The sequence below is a fragment of the Ambystoma mexicanum genome, chromosome 3q (assembly GCF_040938575.1).
Source record: "Ambystoma mexicanum isolate Mex_15411 chromosome 3q, UKY_AmexF1_1, whole genome shotgun sequence".
NCBI lineage: Eukaryota > Metazoa > Chordata > Amphibia > Caudata > Ambystomatidae > Ambystoma > Ambystoma mexicanum.
Window position 1 is genome coordinate 468657477 of NC_090926.1, and position 14579 is coordinate 468672055.

Consider the following 14579-nt stretch of genomic DNA (forward strand, 5'->3'; position numbering starts at 1 on the left):
TCTTGTTAACTGTACTTCACAGCAAGCCCAACTCCTCCTGAATCTCTGCCTAACTTCTCAGTGACCCCACCATTGTAATTGGTTATTCATAACGCGCTTAATACCCAGAGGTTTCTAAGCGCGGACCCGGAGATCGAACCTGTGTTGCTCCGCATCGTCTTGCTTCCAAGGTGAGCGTGTTGCCCCTGAGCTATCCTACCGAGAGTTAGTTTAAACACGTTAGTATGAAACTGGTGGCACATTGAGTTTGGCTTCTGAGTACTCGGTATGCTCTGAAAAAAAAAAAAACTTTTCACATGCATTAGCCACAGATCTCCTTCAAGTTAGTATTTGGAAAGGAGATTTTGGATAAGACTAAATAATGGGTTTCCCCGCTCTATTTTTTCACTTAACTGAATGGGTGACTAGGGAAAAGAAAAATACTTATACCATGTCATGTGAGTATCATAATTGGCACTGTCCTTCAATGAAGTGATAAAGTTAAAGGTAGAGTATGTGCTTGGCTGATGTGATCAGCATTAGGGTAGCGTAATATGCCATTTGTTGCCAATGTTTAGTGTGGAGGCATAGCATAACCTTCTAATGGCAATAAATGCCATATTAAGACGTCATTCTAGCACATGCAACCAATATGTGTAATTTGTTCTCTCATATTAGACAACGGCTGTTAAATGCTTTCAAAACTTTTCAATCCTTACTCGTTTAATCTTCTGCTTAAAATGTTCTTAAGCTTTTGGTTTTGGCTGTTTGCTTGGACCTATGTTTGAGCTGCAGCTATGTGCAACCTGAAATAGTATATGTCAGAGTAAGATCCCATGAAAATTCTTGGTGATTTTGAATGGAAAGTTGCTTAGTTTTTGTTTCTACATTTAAAAGAAAAACGTTTTTTAAACAACAATATAACTTACAGACTCTTACACACTTTATATGGAAATGTCAAATCGGTTATGTCTGTATGTTCCCATCAACCCCCAACTTCCCCCGCCCACACCCCAGCCTATACCACATACATGATTGCATCTGCCTCAAACTTCGGTATACACATTCACATTAATTCACTGACTTTGCGGGACATTTATTACACTTCCAGTATCGCTATCCGATGAGGCCATCAATTCCTGCACTATGCGTTTCCAAGAGTCCAGGACTGTGTTTTGCTCACCCTGGCCTCGCCGGATGCTTCCTGCCATAGCGAGGTTTCTGCGTGCACCATAATCACACTTCTGGTCTCTTGCGCTCTTTCCACCCCATTGCTATTCTACATTTCGCCAGGATGTATGCTAGGTCTTTCGGTTTACTGACATGTCTCGCGTGTTCCGGTCGTGCAAAATTGCCAAGCAAACAGGCCACGGGGGTACTCTTGTCCAGCGTTATACCCGCCTTGGCTAAGGCCTGTGCTACTTCCTCCCAATATCGTGGATCTCCGTACAAGCCCAATGTACCAGAGCATTAGTCAATTTTGTTCTGTTGCCTTGTTAAATTTAGCAATCTTCTTCGGGGTTAGGTATGCCCCATGAGTTATGTACAGCTGTATTGGAGCTTCGCGTTTCTAGACACCTTTTTATGATAGGCTAGTGCTCTACCCCCAGACTACTTCTGATAATTGCTCTTGCAGGTCCGCCTCCCAGCTACACCTTGTCTGTACCAGCATGTCCCCCTTCTGTGACATTAATACCTCATATATTCTAGACACTGCATGACCACCCTCCGCAATATCGTGAAGTGTTTCTATTGTATCATCCTCCTTCAATGCCCCACCTGAATCCGGCCACTTCTGCTTTAATCTAGTGAGGAGTACAGCATGTGTTATGTGCTGTCCTTCGTGTATGCCTATTTCCGAGGTGAGTATTCTGAAGTCCATTGGTCTGCCTTCATGTAACAAGTCTGCCATGGTCGCCACCCCCATAGGCTCCGAATACTTCCTCACATTTAACCTACGTTGTGGGTCCTCTGCTTTCAGTGTCACTAATGGGACCGGTGGGGAGTAAGGGGACTGTTTCTCTAAGAAGCGACTGGCCCTGTGCCACATCATCTTACCTAGTGTCCGCAGTAGCAGGGACTTTGGGGCGCGCAGCGCCACTGTCCACAACACTTCTTTCAAATAGAATGGGGCGCATGACGGCTGCAGCATCAAGGTGTCCTGAGTCTGTTCTTCAGTTTGTGACGAATTTCAGCTGGCCCGCCACAAAATATGCTTCAAAGTTGGCCACCTTTCTGCCTCCCTGCTCACATGGTCTCAGCAATTTTGTTAGTGCCACCCAACACTGTGAATTGTGCCACAAGAAACCATGACATATACTGTCGAACTTGTTAAAAAAGACTTTGGGTATGTTGTACGGAACATTCCCAAAGAAATGGAGAAACCCCGGAAGCACCACCATTTTTAACAGCGCAGCTACCTTCATCAGTGAGAGTGGCAACCTGGCCCAGAAGGCCATGGGCTTTTCTACTTTCCCCACCACTTTCACTGTGTTCCGTGAGTGCTCTGTCTTGGGGTTGTGGAAGATATCCATTCCCAGGTATCTGAATGTGTTTGGCTCCAATTTGATCAGTAGCACAGGTAACACGCTAGGAGATTTCTCCCTGAACACCGCTAAAGAGATCAAACATGATTTCTGTGCATTAATGGTTATGCCAGAAAGATCTGCTTATCGCTTGAACTCGTCCAAAATATACTGTAAATTGGTTTCTGGGTGTTGTAGGTATAAAAGCATATCATCAGCATATAGGGAGATCAAATTGCTACTACCCTATATCACTATGCCTGCCTCCTTATAGTCCTTCCGAAGATACACTGCGAACAGCTCCAGGACCGGTATAAACAGCATGGGGCACCACAGGCATCCCGGTCTAGTGCCTTTCTCAAACTGCCATTGATCTGAGATATGGGTACCCATCTTAACTCTCGCCTTCGGGCTGCTATACAGCAGCCGTACCTATTTTATGTATGTTAGCCCCATGGCGAATCTCTGCAGCACGGCTAACATCCATTGCCATCTGACTGAGTCAAATGCTTTTACCGCGTCAAGCGAGGTCACAGCATATCGGTGTGTACTGGCCTTGGTCTGATCCATAACATGGTGCAGCCTTCACAGGTTGCACAGAATATTTTTGTCTGGAACATTGCCCGTCTGTTCCGGGTGTATGAGTTTGGATATAACCGGCTGAAGCGATTAAGACTGTAAGGATTTTCCCGTACTGATTAAGCAGTGGTAGGGGTCTGTAGGAACCGCAGTCTGTGTCAGGTTTGTTGGGCTTCAGTAATGGGACTGTGATAGACTCTCTAAGCGACATGAGCAGTGTGCCCTTGTCCTGCGCTTCGTTCAACATTTCCAACAACAGGGGTTTCACGTCTGCTATGAATTCCTTGTAAAATTCACTGGGCAGTCCATCTGCCCCTGGGGCTTTACCAGTCGGTAACTCCCTTATGGTGGCTTCCAGCTCCTCTATGGTTAAAGGGGCCTCCAGCCTATCCGCTTCTTCTGCATCTAACTTGGGGAAATCGATATGTGCTAGGGCCTCTTCTATTTCTGACTGATGTGTCCCTGATGTCTCGGTATATAGCTCTTTCTAATAATTATAGAAGCACTCGTCGATGCCTTCCTGCATTATGCAAGCCCCCCCCATCCCTCCCCACTATCTCCCCTATCAATTCTCGTTTAGACTCACTCTTATATAGCTAGGCCAGCAGGCGTCCCGGCTTATCACCCTCAGCATGTTGTCTCTCTACATCTTTCTTATAGTTCTCTTTACCTAATCTATCCCAGTGCACCAAACATTCCTGCTGTAGGCTGGCCACTTCCTGAGCTCTATTGCTGGACAGGTATCCTGAGCAATCTATGTCTTCTAGTCTGGCTTCTGCCTTACTTAAATCTTTTTCTATCACAACTTGTATACCCTTTGCCTTGGCTAACGCCGTCCTTCTAATCACTACTTAAAGGTCTCCCACAATGTGCCTGCTGAGTTCACACTCCCTGTATTTTTTTTGAAGTAGTCTTTTACTCCTTATCTCAAATGTTCCCGAAATACTGCATCTTTGAGAGACTCGCTTCTAAGCTTCCAGGTCAGGATACGTGCCATAGGGGGAGAGGTTTGCCATGTAACCACTAGCAGAGCATGATCGAACAACACCCTTGCCCTACATTCTGCTACCTTAAAATCACCCAACGTCTCTTTTGCCGTGAAAACATAGTCTAGTCTCATGTATAGATCCTTGGGGGCAGTGTAATGAGAATATCCCCGGGCATTCAGGTGTAGGACTCTCCATATATCGTCCAATTTGAATGCTTGCAATAACGTGTTCAATGCTTTAGCTGGAGGACTTGGGTATGCAGATTTATCATCTGACCTGTGTAGGTCTTGGTTCAGCTTGCAGTTAGTCTCCTCCCCATACTATTATACTATCCCTATATGTGCCAATTTGGGGGTATAACGAACGGAAGTAGGCTGCAGTATAGTGATTCAGTGCATATGCATTAATAATACAGAGCTCTCTTTGTTCGACTAGTCCTTGGAGAGTAAACAACCTATCATCATCATCCCCAAACATTTTCCGTACTTTAAATGGTACAGTCAGCGCCACCCATATCAGAAATCCTCTTGCAAACACTGAGTATGGGGAGCCTAGAGTTGTGCCACTCCATTTCTTAGCCAGGGTAGTTTTGTCTTTCCTTTTGAAAGGTGCGTCTCTTGAAGAAGTGCAATGTCACATTTCTGGCGTCTTGAATATTACATTATTCTGTTGTGTTTAATATAGCTTTTGAGCCCCCTGACATTCCACGATGCTATTCAAAGGTCCCCCATCCCGTATAACTAGTCTCATATACCTCAACAGTCTGATGTGCAAAATATACATTCCCTGTGTGGATCTATAGGCTAACTTCCCACTAACTACCCCAGCTCCCATTCTCCCCCCAACAATGGCCCAGCTCAATACCTTGTGCTCAGGCATCCCTGCTTCTCACCCCTGCCCCAGTTACTTGTCCTGGTGACTGGGGTGCGGCAGGTGGATAATCAACAACTGGTATCCAAAAACAAATCCACTCTTCGGGGAATGACACTTCTCTGTGGCACGTCCTCGGGTGGTGTACGTATTGTTGGCTCCTGTTGTGCGTAAATGTTAATGCCTGAGTCATGTTCCAAAGGACTCTGTCCCCTGTAGTCTGCCGGTCTTACCCGGTCTCTTTACCACGGAACTATACTGACCTTCTAGCGTGTTTCTCCTTTATCAGTCGTCTGTTGGGCCTCTTCTTTTGGCAAGTTTTCGGTGTCCATCCATGTATGTGAATCCTCACGGGTGTTGAAGAAGATGGCTCTGCCCTGGTTTAGCACTTTTTAGCCTTGCTGGATATAATAACATGTACTTAAGATTCGCTCCTTGTAGCCTCCTCTTGACAGATGAGAATTGTATCCTCTGCCTTTGTACCTGCAAAGTATAGTCCGGGTATGCCGTATTGATTGCCGATGCCCGCTGTATTGTGCCGCCTTTCCGAAAATGTTCAAGGATCTTCTCTCTGTCTTTGTAATTGAGTAACTTGGCGATAATGGGCCACGGGGGGCACCTGGCGGCAGTTTCCTCATCAGGAGCCTGTATGCCCTTTCTACTGTGAAGCCCGCCCTTGGTGAGGGCACCCGGGCCAATCTCCTGCAGAAGCAGATTTTCAATAAAGTTGGTGGGGCTCGTGCCCTCCTCCCCCTCGAGGTCCAATAATTTGTACATTATTACGTCTTGCTCGACCTTCTACATTTTCCACTCTCCCTTCAAGAATCCGCAGTTGCTGCTGCAGTATTGTTACTTCCTTGCAAGTGTCTTTCAGGCTGGCTGGGTTTACTGCTACTTCTTTTTCCAGAGTCCCTGTGCGTTCTGAGAGAGCCCGAACATCTTACCTCATAAGGTTCACATCTGAGGTGATGGCATCCATTTGGGCTTCTAGCGCAATCTTCAGGGCTGCTCTGGCGTCCAGAACTTGCTGGTTACCCTTAGCTTGATTTTGCTCACTTTGGAGGGATGAGGCCGCTGGTACGGTGTCCTCCGGTAGGTTTGTGGCTTTAGTGAGTGTCCAATGTAGGTTGCTTTGACTTGTTTTTTTGGTATTTGGACGCCATGGATGGTCCTTCTGGAACCGATGGTTCTGCACCTGTTGAACTACTCGCTTGTCTGTATTCCGTTCTACAGGTCGCCAGCTGGAGGCTGTTTGTTATATTCGAGGGAGGCTAAAACTGCCTCGAAAGTTCTTCAGGCGTGCTCCGCTACTGGGTGACGCTACCTATACTGCCGTAATCCTAGCAGCCGTGTGCTGCTTCAGGAGATGGCCGTTTGCACATACATGTGTTATCCGCGTGGTGTTGCTTGACATGGTTCCTTCCCCAGCAGGTTGGCCGGTGCCTGAGAGCTTCCACTCGATCTGATTACTTGCTTGCTGGATGTTTGTTTGCATTGCGCCAGCTGGTGTCAGCTGGGAGCTGTTGTATTTCAGGGTAGCTAAGTTGCCTTCTGGGTACATCAAACAGACTCCGCCACTGGGTGATGCTACTTAGATTGCCTTAATGCTTGCAACAGTGTGCCGCTTCAGGAGATAGCCATCTGTGCCGCATGTGTTACACCCGTAGTGGGCATGTGTCAATGCTGGGGCCCCTTTTGTGATCTGCCTTGCCCCCAAGAGCCTAGTTGTTGTCTTTCAGGCTGCTGTTTATATAACCGTTTTGGCTTACCCTCTGGTTGTTGTCTCTTGATTGCGTGTGTCAGCCTCCTGAGTGTGTGATCTCTCAAACTACAGAAGACATTGCGCCCTGCTGGACACTGTTTACTGTGGTAAATAGTCCGAATTTGCCACTGGTCCTGCTTCCCAAGGCAAACAGTCTTATATGGCTCTGCAGCCTTGGCTCCCGGGCAACCTCACTCTGCGCCGCACTGGGCAGCTTTATGTGCTGCGGTTACTGTCCCTCTACCTCTAGTCTCCGCTTGGTCGTCGGAACTATCCACATATCCTATCGGCTTCCAGCCATCCACTGGTGAATCGGTCAATTTTCGCCTCCGCTGGTCCTGCTTTGTTCTTCAGCGAGCCCAAACTACTGCCATCTTTTTGTTGCCGTCGCTGGTCCGGTCACTTTCTTTACTCGCCCATAGTTCCACAAGCTGTGCACCTCCAGTGTTCTGCTTTCGCACGATTATGCCCACATCATTCATCCCACTGATTGTGCTTTGTGGAGGATTAACACACGCTGGAGCCAATGTTGCAGGCCAGGATCGTACCGGATCATTAGGAGCTCCGAAGAAAAGCGTCCCTACAGCATGGCTGCCTAGCCACGCCCTACTTTCTTTCTACATCTATTATCAAAGGTTGATTGCCAGACCCCCAGGCTTAGACTGCTGGGGCTAAAACAAAGGCAAACGACTCACTGCCTAAGCCAGCTCCCCATACATACGTGCCCGAAGTGCAAGACGAGACTTCATTTTTTTCATCGGGTGTTTATATTGTGTTGCACATTGTGGGTTACTAAATGATGAATACAATGTTTCCTAATGCTGTTTACAATGTAGATCATTAACTTGAATTTCAAATATCCAAATAATCAGACTGGCTATATGTTTTTTCAATAGGCTGGTGTCCCAACCAAATATCGGGAAGGAGCATGTCAAAACTGTGGAGCAATGACTCATAAAAAGAAAGACTGCTTTGAGGTAAGTCTGCCTGTGGACAGATGGGTTAGTCATAGGTATGTTTCTCTTTGAGATCGACATGTCACCAAATTAATCTTGCTGCATCATTCACTATCTAAAGCTGTGTTCCCAATCATTAATTTCACTTAAATCCTTTCTGAACAAGATGTTGCAAGGGCTGGGTTTGACGACCCACAAGATACTGAAATTAATTTCTGCTTTTTCAGAATAACCAACACATATGCAAATGCTTGCTACAGAAATTCATTGTAGATATATTTTTCTCATACAATACATTGTTTATTTCAATTTTTATTACATGCCACACACCCGTGGGCCTCAGAGCGCAAAGAGACAGACAGCAGACAAACAAGGAAACAGGGAGATCAGCAATGGGTCAGCAGAAGGGATGGTCTAGTTTAGTCAGGGTTCAGATTGAAAAGAAATGTTTTTTTTCTTTTTTAAAAAGAGCTAGGCTTTCACACATTCGAATATTGTGGGAGTCTTGACAACCTGGCTGGATGACGTGACTGGTCCATCTCAAATTTTGTATTATACGTTCATCTCTATGAGAGGCAGCAACTTGTTTAACAGAGCATAGTTATTTCATTTGTTTTTTTCATTTTCATCCTCTTGTGCTTATAGGGCGTAGGCCAGGAGATTGGAGCAGTGCTGCTGGGCACCCATCCATAATGATGATTAAGGTGGTTTTTGCACAACCATCTGAGGGCTATCCACCCACTGACCTTAAGGTGGCTCAGAGCACCCTGCTCAAAGGGGAAATCAAACCTCTCTTAAAATGATGGTGTGACTGAGAAGTCAGGCTTAACTTGAGTGTGGGGAAGTAGGCTGATATAAAGGTACAGTTGGTCCACACACTTATCCATAGAAAATTCACCACACTAGTATACTGAAAAAAATATAATCCAGTTAGTTGTTTTAGTAAACAAAGCACACAGTAACACATTTCTCTTTTTTTTAAATTGTTTTTTAAAAGTACATTGTTATAAAGATACACCCACCTCCTATGTGGTAGGCACCTGTGATGAATCCTGTGGATCCCTCACTAAACCCCTGCGCCTCGATGCCCATGGGTTTTGTGCGCTTAAAAAATGTAAAAATAAATTCAGTCTCTTGTCAGGTGGCCAGAGAAAGGCAGACACTTCCTGATCCTGACCTTGGTGGTGGTGTACTGCGGGAGGATCACTTGGGAGGAGAAAAGGCCCAGGGCAGTGAGGAGATCCCGTGGGATGAGATACAGTTTGTGTCTTTAAAAGGGAAGAACCTTTTTCAGGTACCAAGGCATGCAATAACTTATTGTCGTTACGATGTATCTGAACCACACATTAAGCCTCTTGATGTGGGCAAAGCTGGGGTGAAATATCTAAACCTCCTCAGAAAGGAAAAAAACAGTTTGACACCTCTAAGGTTAGAAATCCCCCTTAGTCCCAGAGGTACAGTGGAAGGAACCCTATAAATCAAGGCTTAAATTAACGTCCTCCTTTTCAAGTAAACTCTTGTAACATTTCCTTAAATGCATTTAAGAAAAGTAAATTTGCATTTAAAAATAGAAAGCAGACAAGAAAATCTAACTTTGTTTGTACTGCCAGTCCCATAATCACCTAAATACTGGGACGAGGAAGAGGACTCAAGAGCAATGTTGCAGGAGTAGCCAGCTTTTAGAGCATAATGATCCACACCTGAGGGAAGCAAAGAGGCTTAAAAGGCTCCGTCAGGTGCAGGCCATTAGATGGAGGCGATGTAGCTGGAGTGGTTGCAGCAGTAGCAGCAGAAGCAGAGGAAGAGCATGTTGGCAGTACAAGCAGAGACTGGTGGAAAGTAGGAATGTCGGGACTTTAACCAAGCAGATTCAAGCTGCCTGTCCTGAGAGGATCCTGTTCCCCCTGAATCTGCAGCGCGGAGGTTATGCAGCGGAAAGCGTGAAGAAAGACTGCTTTCCCCATGTAAACCGGATTGCAGAGTTTGCACAGCAAGAATCGTGCTGAAGACTGTGGAGTGAAGTTGGTGTACAGCCGAGGGTCCTAGGAGTGAGACGAGCTCCATGACTGCGTGGCAGGGACGAAGACCCCTTCACCGTGGAAGGCTGTGTATCCAAACAAAGCCAGAAACAGTTCAAGTCCTGCAGCACGCGAAGGGAGCAAGGCAGAAGCCGGTGAATGTTACCAAGTGTTCTGATCCCTTGCGAGAATAATGGCAGGCAACTGTAGTCAAGCAGAATCACTCACGTATGAGTGAAAGCAGTAATAAGCTGGCCGTTGACTGTCGGACAATGGGAAGTTACAAAAGTAGCACTCGTATGAGAACTTTTGCAATAGCACTCGCGCAAGAGTAAAACACTCTGAACCACGTTAATTGAATATTAAAACTTCTGAAAACAGATGAGACTGGTCACGTGTAGTGATTTAGGTAAAGGTTAACCGAAGAATCAATTGAGAAGCCATTGAAGATAATGTAGCACTGAATTTACGTGACTGAACATTGATAATTGTGAATTTGAGGGAACAAGCATTTCCCAAAGCCAATTGTGGTGCAAGCATTGCCCAGTGCCAAGAGCAATACTAGTATTGCCAAAGCAAAGCGTTGTACACGCATTGTCTTCAGCCAAAAAAGACTAACAACAGGTATACAATTAAGCTGCTTTGGTGGGCAGAAAGCAAAGAGACGAATGTAAGGTTTTAAAAGGTGAAGCTTGCCGATTGTAATTGCTCCCTACAAATTGGTCTAACTAACATTGCCAAAGCCACAAGAAAGGTAGAATTACGTCTTAATGACAATTTTGGTTGTTGCAGATAGACAAGAGTGGCAAAGAGGCTGCCCTTCTGGAAATTGAATGTTCAGAGGAACAGTGGCTTGCCTACCTGAAGGTGTTAAGGATACTGATGTGCATATTGTGTTTCTGAAACTATTGCTACAAATTATAAAGTTGCAAACTGTTGAAGCTGTGGTAACACTATTGGTTGTCAGTAGATTTGAACATTTAGAAGCACAATTGAATATGGTACACTAGCAGGCAGGCGAGTAGAACCGCTTGGTGAACCCTTGCAGAAGTTAAAGTAGTATGAGGGTTATCCAGATGTAAAATACGTCCTAACAAAGATATAAACTGTGATTTACAGTGCTATAAAAGAGAATTGTGAAAAACCAACAAGAAGCTGCGTTTCCTTTAACCTTGCCAGAAGTTGTTTCTTTGAATTTGACAAGGAGCTGTGCTTCTTCTTTGACATTCATAAGTTGTGGCAAAACATCTTGACCCAGAACATCGCTGATGCTATTTGATAAAGTGGAAATCAATATTTAGGGAAGAAGAGAAATCTTTCTGTTGGTTGAGCATTAGTTAACAGAACTTTGTCCTGACAAAGTCAATGAGCCAGGAACTGAGTTGGAACTTTGATGCACACCCGGATTTCCTTGTTTTTTTATGTTGACAGTTGGAACTGAATCTAACTTGAAACCTGGGGATAGTGAAGCTCTCCCAGGTCGTAACGAGAGACTGTGAATATATGAGAAATACAATTGTTGCTATTGTTGTGTATTGTGATATATTTTCATGTGTATTTTATGTTTAAGTGTGGGGGACAGATAACTTTGTTAGAGTGTTTCCTTTCGTTTTTGATAGGCAGGGAAATCATCGTCGGGGTAGGGTTAGTGAGGCGTTTGAAACTTATAATTTAATAAAATGGCATATTTTGAAAAATCATCCAAAGGTTGTCTGCCCCACATTTCCAACCCCTCACACACCCCACTACCTGGTAATAGGCATATTACATTTAATTACAAGGGGTGTTAAGAGCAGGGAACCAGACACTAAGCCATTCAATTAAGTCATACCGGATCCCAATGCCAATACTAATACATGCCCCAGTATTTGTATACCTGTAGGGCAAAGTATTTGGAAAATACTATTTACTCAGTCAATGAAGGGCCCAGAAAACTTTACTAAAACACAACCAGAGTCCACCAAAAGACACAATGTTTAGACTGCAAGCCCCATGGTATTACACTTCAGGGAAAAATAGATGCAGCATCACCAGCATTAGATGTAGTGTAATCAGGCATTCACTTTAACAGGAGTGTAATACATATCTTGAAAAATATGTTAAGAAAATCACTGGACAGTTTGACCCCACAGCAAACTGGGCCTGCCCCAAATGCAAAAGTAATGATGCTGGCTTCTAGCATCTTGTGTGGTTAAGCACCGAGGTAAAGAAGTGTGTGGTCTGAAGTCACCATCCCAATCTCCCAGATAGTAGAAGTGGAAATCCAGCTTGACATACTACCTTGCCTCCTGGGTATATATCTACCTGTCAGAAATTCTCTGCAGAATCTGGCCAATCTAGGAAACAAATGGCTTTAACCTGCCCCCCCTCCCCATCCAGAGCTGCTTAGTTTAAGGAATTAATGTTGGACAACAATTTGCGAAGAGACAAACAGTTGGTCACCTCTCGTTCATTACTTCTGTACATTTATCCAGCATGGGGTCTGGCATGGATTTACAGGCTCATGAATATCCCTTTCGTCAGGCTGGGAATCCTAGGTAAAAGAAAAACAGTTTCACTATCACTTTAAAACTGTATTTCTCCTCTAAACCAATCATTGTACTCTGGGTCATACAGCCCCATCCAATGACCGCCTTCTCACCAGTATTCGATTTATTGGCATTTCTTAGTTCTCTCTGCTTAGCTCTTTTTGCATTGCAAATGGTTAAGTCAAAAACCTTACCACAGCCATTCCCCTGTACTGCAGTTTTAGCATGAGTTGCTGTAGAAGCCCAAGTAGCAATCTCTCTTATCCATTTCTCTATATAATTTACAGACATGGGTAAGAGCTTCCGAGCACCAGAGGAGCCTACTTGATTTAAAGGAACTGAAATTATATTTGTTTTGAGCGGATCAAATTAAACAATGCCAAGCATGTGAAGCCACAACATTTCCTACATTATGCTTCACACAACTTTCTTGCTGCCACCCCATAGTAGGTGACAATATATTGTGGTCACTATATACATTTGCCACTATTTTAAGTTCAATTACGCTCTCTAAAACAGGGTGAGTAGCAACAATGTAATCTAAGGTGGCACAACATTTACCATTGTGCCAGCTGTATCTACCCGGCACATAGCCCCTAATTCAACTATTAAGTTGCGCCAGATCCCATTTTCTCTTATATGTGAGCCATCTATTCCCTTGGTTGTTCGATTTCTGTTATCTCATAACGCTTTCCGCGTTAATATTTTTATACGAGGCTGTGGAAACGTTATCTGTGCAATATGCATTCAGGTCTCCAACCAGCATTATCATTACAGATTGTGGGGACATCAGCCATTGTAATAGAACAGTGTCAATATACTAAAAAATCTCATCCAGGCATTGGTGATCAAGTTGAATATAAACATTTAGTAAAACTAATGTCTTCATTTCAGCATTCTCATGGTACACCAACTCTATGACCAAAACATTGCCTTTCAGGTCTCTGGGGAATCTTTCAGAGGCACACCACGCATGTTTCACGCCAATCACCAAACCCCTTAATGGTCTACCTCTTCGGCCCTGTCATGCCGGTACCGGATATATCCATCAATGTTAATAGGGTCACTAACCATGTTTCATTTAGCATCAATATATAAATATTTGCTAGTATACTTAATGACCCGTTTTTAGCTAACAAATGGGCATTAGCATGAGTGTTCCAACATTCTATTTTACAGGTTCATTGAATTGCAACTCCTTTTTTAGTTAGCATGTCTCTGAGCCATATCCAACCTTGTGCATTTTCATCCTTATTCACACTTAAAAGGGCCATAATGTTTCCTCTGGCTGCAACTGTTGTCGCTTTCAAGGCGCATTAACATTTGTCACAGCATGCTGTCCCTCCACTAACCACATGATTCTCACTAACTAAAACATAGCCCAGGCTCTTAAAGGTGTTATTGTATTGAAAAATAGTTGTGCAGTTTCGGATCCCACACAATGCACCCTGTCCATGCAACCATTTTTCACATCGAGGGGTTCCACAAAGTCAAAGTCTCCTGAGTGAAGGCAGGTATGTTATGCAATAGGGTTAGCAGCTCCGGGCGATCAAGTCTCGGCTTTGCGTTTTCTGCTAATTCAAAGCCAATAGTGAAAATCTTTGGGTCCAGTCAAGTTGCAGTCTTATTGGAGGTCTTGTTGGCAACAACAAGAGGTATTTAAAACAGCCATTGCAACATTGTTAAACTTAACCAGAGTGTGTGGACCACAGTCCTAAACCTCTACCACCTCTTTCTATTCCTCCATCGTGGCCTCCAAGGTAGGGGCATGACTGGGCACCTCATCTTTGATAAGCCAGCTAGTTTGATTTCTTGGAGGTTTTGACAATCTTTTCTTGTGTTGAGCTTCCTTCTTCCTGCTTTTTTTTGTTTTTTGATTACTCATGGAGGTCGCTGTGGAATTTAGTGAATCGGAGAGAGGGGGCGATGCTGCTGGCCATCCTGAACCTTCTTAGGTTTTAGGAGGCTCAGCCTTTGTTGCTTGGCTATCTGCCTTTTCCTTCTAGACAGAAAGATAATTGAACCTTCCACCAAAGGCATTGGTTGTAGTTCTTCCATGGTAGGTCTGGGAATTTCCGATCCACTTCTCCTAGTATTTATATCAGTGGGCAGTTCGGGTTCTCTTGGTTTTCATATCATGCTCCTCACCCTGAACTAAAGACATAAGAGATCTCAGTTGAAGACTTTGTTTTTTTCAAATCTTCATGGATAGTACCACACAGTTTCAACAGTATTTTCACCGGGTTTAGGACGATTTTCCCAAAAACAAATGGTTGCAATGACCATTTGTTCTAAAAATGCTCCCACCAAAGGTTCGAACACCAAAAGTTTGAACCTTTGGTGGTAGCATTATAACAAAAAAAACGGGGGCTG

General features: G+C 44.3%; 1 protein-coding gene across 3 annotated transcripts in view; it reads left to right on the top strand.

Annotated features, from left to right (window-relative positions):
• SLU7 (SLU7 homolog, splicing factor) overlaps positions 1–14579 on the top strand; it is a 525459-nt gene that overhangs the window by 49243 nt on the left and 461637 nt on the right. For all 3 annotated transcript variants that reach the window (XM_069654248.1, XM_069654249.1, XM_069654250.1), the window contains exon 4: positions 7601–7681. In XM_069654248.1, coding sequence (XP_069510349.1) covers positions 7601–7681 — 81 coding nt within the window. The remainder of the gene's footprint in view (positions 1–7600; positions 7682–14579) is intronic.